This window comes from Nematolebias whitei, chromosome 2 (genome assembly GCF_014905685.2).
Source record: "Nematolebias whitei isolate Nwh7 chromosome 2, NemWhi1, whole genome shotgun sequence".
NCBI lineage: Eukaryota > Metazoa > Chordata > Actinopteri > Cyprinodontiformes > Rivulidae > Nematolebias > Nematolebias whitei.
In genome coordinates, this window is record NC_056499.1 from 49,038,746 (window position 1) to 49,044,501 (window position 5,756).

At 43.8% G+C, this 5,756-nt stretch overlaps 1 protein-coding gene across 1 annotated transcript in view; it reads left to right on the top strand.

Annotated features, from left to right (window-relative positions):
- The first annotated feature begins 5,290 nt into the window (after nt 1–5,290).
- Nucleotides 5,291–5,756, top strand: part of cartl (cocaine- and amphetamine-regulated transcript-like) — a 5,055-nt gene continuing 4,589 nt past the window's right edge. Inside the window, exon 1 of the mRNA XM_037697722.1 lies at nt 5,291–5,428. Within this exon, the coding sequence (XP_037553650.1) occupies nt 5,291–5,428 (138 nt within the window). The remainder of the gene's footprint in view (nt 5,429–5,756) is intronic.

Sequence of the window (5,756 nt, forward strand, 5' to 3'; positions counted from 1 at the left end):
CGAGCTGTGTTTTGTTGTTGGACTTCTGTGCTAGTCATAGTTTGTCCATCACGAACACCATGTTCGAACATAAGGGTGTCCATAAATGCACTTGGCACCAGGATGCCCTAGGTCGTAGATCGATGATTAACTTCATAGTTGTGTCATCTGATTTGCGGCCATTTATTTTGGACACTCGGGTAAAGAGAGGAGCTGAGCTGTCAACTGATAACCACCTGGTAGTGAGTTGGATCAGATGGTGGGAGGAGATGCCGGACAGGCCCGGTAGACCCAAACATGTAATGAGGGTTTGCTGGGAACACCTGGCAGAAGAACCCATCAGACAGATCTTCAACTCACACCTCTGGGAAAGCTTTAACTGCATCCCAGCTGAGGTGGTGGACATTGAGTCTGTGTGGGCCATGTTCCGCACCTCTCTTGTTGAGGTAGCTGCCTTGAGCTGTGGCCGCAAAGTTGTCGGTGCTTCTCGCAGTGATCATCCACAAACTCGGTGGTGGACACCCCGGGTTAGGGAGGCTGTCAAGCTGAAGAAGTCCTATCGGGCCTTGTTGGCCAGTGGGACTCTGGAGGCAGCTGAGTTGTACTGGAGGGCCAAGTGGTGTGCAGCTTTGGCTGTTGCTAAGGCAAAAGCTCGGATGTGGGAGGAGTTCAGTGAGACCTTGCATAGAGACTCTCGGTCGGCTCCGAGGAGATTCTGGCAAACCATCAGGCGGCTGAGGAGGGGAAAGCAGCAGTTTACTAACACTGTGTTCAGTGAAGGTGGGGTGCTGTTGACCTCAACCAGTGATGTTGTCAGAAGGTGGAAGGAATATTTCTCGGACCTTCTCAATCCCACCAGCACATCTTACACGGAGGAAGCTGAGTCGGGGGACTTTGGGTTTGATCCGCCCATAACTGTGGCTGAAGTCGTTGAGGTAGTTAAAAAGCTCTGAGGCGGCAGGGCTCTGGGAGCGGATGAGATTCACCCTGATTTCCTTAAGACTCTGGATGTTGTGGGGCTGTCTCGGCTGACATGCCTTTGCAACGTCGCGTGGACATTGGGGGCAGTGCCACTGGACTGGCAGACTGGGGTGGTGGTTCCCCTCTTCAAAAAGGGGGACCAGAGGGTGTGCTCCAAATGTAGGGGCATCACTCTCCTTAGCCTCCCTGGTAAGGTCAATTCAGGGGTACTGGAGAAATGAGTCAGATCGTTAGTCGAACCTCAGATCCAGGAGGAACAATGTGAGTTCCGCCCTGGCCGTGGAACAATGGATCAGCTCTTTACCCTCACTAGGGTCCTTGAGGGGTCATGGGAGTTTGCCCATCCAGTCTACATGTGTTTTGTGGACTTGAAGTAGGCATTCGACCGTGTTCCTCTGAGTACACTGTGGGGGGTGCTCCATGAATATGGGATTGGAGGCCCATTGTTATGCTGTTCAGTCCCTATACAAGCAGTGCGAGAGTTTGGTTCGCATTGCCGGCAGTAATTCGGACCCCTTCAGGGTGGGAGTTGGACTCCGCCAGTGTTGCCCATTGTCACCGATTCTGTTCAGAACTTTTATGGCCAGAATTTCTTGGTGCAGCCAGCTGGCGGAAGGTTTCCGGTTCGGTGGCCTCAGGATTCCATCTCTGCTCTTTGCAGGTGATATGGTCATGTTGGCGTCATTGTGCCATGATCTCCAGCTCTCATTGGAGTGGTTCACAGCCGAGTGTGAAGTGGCTGGGATGAGAATCAGCACCTCCAAATCTGAGGCCATGGTCCTCAACCGGAAAACGGTGGATTGCTCTCTTCAGGTCAAGGGTGAGGTTCTGCCTCAAGTGGAGGAGTTCAAGTATCTCAGGGTTTTGTTCACGAGTGAGGGAAGAATGAAGCGTGAGATTGACAGACAGATTGATGAAGCATCTGCAGTATTGCAGACTCTGTACTGGTCCGTTGTGGTGAAGAGAGAGCTGAGCTGTAAGGCAAAGTTCTCTGTTTATTGGTCGGTCTACGTTCCTACCCTCACCTATGGTCATGAGCTCTGGGTAGTGACCGAAAGAATGAGATCACGGATACAGGTGGTTGAAATGAGTTTTCTCCACAGGGTAACTAGACACTCCCTTAAGGATAGGGTGAGAAGTTCAGTTATTTGGGAGAGACTCGGAATAGAACCGCTACTCCTCCACCAGTTGAGCCAGTTGAGATGGTTTGGGCATCTGGTAAGGATGCCCCCTGGGCGCCTCCCTAGAGAGGTGATTCGGGCATGTCCAACTGGGAGGAGACCGCAGGGAAGACCTAGGACACGCTGGAGAGACTATATCTCTTGGTTGGCCTGGAAACGCCTTGGAATACTCCCAGAAGAGGCTGAAGAGGTGGCTGTGGAAAGAGATGTCTGGGCCTCCCTGCTCAAGCTGCTGCCCACGTGACCCGACTTCGGAATAAGCGGAAGATAATGGATGAATGGATGGATTTTTAGATAAGATCTTTCTAATTTTAGTGATATTATGCAGGTGGAAGAAGGCTGTTCTAGTAACGTTTTTAATGTGGGGGATAAAAGACATGTCCTGATCAAAAATAACACCAAGATTTTTAACATTAGAGTTGGTGGCCAGATTAATGCCATCTAAGGAGGGCAAAAGACTGAAAAATTAATTCCTAAGTTGCTCAGGTCCTAAAACCAAAACCTCAGTCTTGTCTGTGTTCAAAAGTAGAAAATTAAAGGTCATCCAGGTTTTTATGTCTTTAAGACATGCTTGTAATCTAAGTAGCTGATTGGATTCATTGGGTTTAATGGACAAATATAAGTGTGAATCATCAGCATAACAATGAAAATTTATCCCATGCTGTTTAATAACTTTACCTAATGGAAGCATGTACAAGGTAAAGAGCATTGCTCCAAGCACTGAACCCTGAGGAACTCCATGACTAACTTTGGTGTATGAAGAAGATTCATTATTTACATTTACAAACGGGAATCTATCAGATAAATATGATTTAAACCATTTTAGAGCTGTTCCCGTAATCCCAATATCATATTCAAGCCTCTGTAGTAAAATATTATGATCAACTGCATCAAATGCAGCACTGGGGTCTAACAGAACCAGTATAGACACAAGTCCATTGTCTGAGGCCATGAGAACGTCATTAGTGATTTTTACTAATGCTGTTTCTCAAATCCCGGTCCAGGGGCCTTTCTGGGTGGAGTTTGCATGTTCTCTCCGTGCATGCATGGGTTTTCTCCGGGTACTCCGGTTTCCTCCCACAGTCCAAAAACATGCATGTTAGGCTGATTGGTAACTCTAAATTGTCCCTAGGTGTGAGTGAGAGAGTGAATGTTTGTTTGTCTTGTTTGTCTCTATGTGGCCCTGTGATGGACTTGTGACCTGTCCAGGGTGTACCCCGCCCCTCACACAGTGATTGCTGGACATGGGCACCAGCAACCCCCATGACCCAAAATGGAATAAGCGGGTAAAGAAAATGGATGGATGGATGGATGGATGGACTAATGCTGTTTCTGTACTATGATGAGCTCTAAACCCTGACTTCAACTCTTCAAACATATTATTTCTTTGTAGATCTTCACGCAACTGACCTGCAACTATTTTCTCTAAAATTTTTGAGATGAAAGTTAGGTTAGATATAGGTCAGTAATTGGCTAGAATTCCTGTTTCAATGTTATGTTTTTCAAGTAAAGGTTTAATCACACCCATCTTAAAGCTCTGTGATATGTAACCATTCATTAAAACCAAATTAAGCAGATCCAAGATGTGGTTATTAATCAAGGGAAACACCTCTTTAAACAGTCTGGTTGGGATGGGATCTAGCAGACATGTGGATGGTTTGGATGAAGCTATTATGTTTGACAATTCAGAGCGCTCAACAGGACAAAAACTGTCCAAACACAAATCAGGCTCTAGTGAAAGTTTTCCAAATTGTCTCATCTGACACAGAACCAGAGGCGATAGTAGGAAGGTTGGTTAGATTTTTTTTCCCTAATTGAAATAATTTTATTTTTAAAGAATCTCAAAAACTCATCACTGCTTATAGTTGTAGGGGTACATGGTTCAATAGAGATAAGATTTTTCATTAGACTAGTTGTGGTACTGAAAAGGAACCTGGGGTTATTTTCATTTTCATCAATTAAAGATGAGTAATATAAAGTTCTGGCTTTACGGAGCGCTTTTTTATACGTTAGCAGGCTATTTCTCCAAGATAAGTAAAAATTTTCAATGTTAGTGGAGCACCATATTCATTCCAGCTTTCTAGATGCCTGCTTTAAAGTACGAAACTCAGAAATGAATCAAGGAGCTAATCTCCTCTGATTAATTACTTTATTTTTCAGCGGAGTGGCTTTATCAAGTGAAGTTTGCAAAAAAGTTGTAAAATTATCAACTAGATGATCTAAGTCATTGTTTTCTGATGTATTACTCTGCAATACAAAGAAAAACATTGATGGAAGAGATTATTTAAATTTGGTTACAGCATTTTCTGATAAGCACCTGCTGAGATGAAAGTTACTCTCAGTGACTGTGTAATCATTTAATGTAAACTCAAAGGTAATTAAAAATGTTCAGACACACCAGGATTTTGAGGAAGTATTACTGTCATTAATCTCAATGCCATAAGTCAGAACTAAATCAAGAGTGTGATGATGAGAGTGAGTAGATGTGCGGAGGTTTTGGGTAAAACCAATTGATTCCATTAAGTTTTTGAAGGCTATGCTTACGCTATCACTATCAACATCTACATGAATATGTTGTTTGTGTTTTATGACATTTGTGGTTACTTTTGCTGTTGTGTTTCTGTGTGTGTCGAGGGTGTATGTGTGTATGTGTGTGTGTGTGTGTGGGGGGGGGGGTATGTGTGTGTGTGTGTGTGTGTGTGTGTGTGTGTGTGTGTTCCTGTGCTGATAGAGGGATTACATCAAGTTCTCTCTCATAGCACAAATGTGCATGTTTTTGTTTTTTGATCAGTTTTTTCTGAAATTCTTCAGTCAGTTCAGTAAAAAGCTGTCAAGCTTTGATTTCTTGACAAACATAATTAGTATTAGAAGCTAAAGCCTTGTAGAAAGGACTAAAGCTCTTGAAAATTTGTCTATTAGTTTAATTTGAGAAGGTATCAGATCAGCAGGTAATCAACTGTGGATCGACTGGAACGTGAAGAACCTCCTTGTATCTTTTAACTCCAGCCTCTGCTCTGTTGGGAGGGGCTTTAAAAGCTTATAAAAGAGGAAAAGTTTTGAACATCCTGCAGCAAGCTTCAGCTCCTCCTGCTTTTAATTTGTTGCCTTCTCCTCCTGCTCACACGTCCTCCTCTTCCAGGACCAGCACTATGGAGAGATGCGGAATGATGCGGGGGCTGCTGCTCCTGGGCCTGCTGACCATCGTGAGCAGCAGCGAGGCCGCCCAAGAAGTCTCTGAGGAGAACTTTGACACGGGGAAACCAGAACCAGCTGCAGACAGAGACCTGGTCAGTATGATGAGCTCAAACTCATGCAGAAAAGTTAAAAAAACTATGTATGTATGTATGTATGTATGTATATATGTATGCATGTATGTATGTATGTATGTATGTATGTATCTATCTATCTATCTATCTATCTATGTATCTATCTATCTATCTATCTATCTATCTATCTATCTATCTATCTATCTATCTATCTATCTATCTATCTATCTATCTATCTATCTATCTATCTATCTATCTATCTATCTATCTATCTATCTATCTATCTATCTATCTATCTATCTATCTATCTATCTATCTATCTATCTATCTATCTATATATCTATCCATC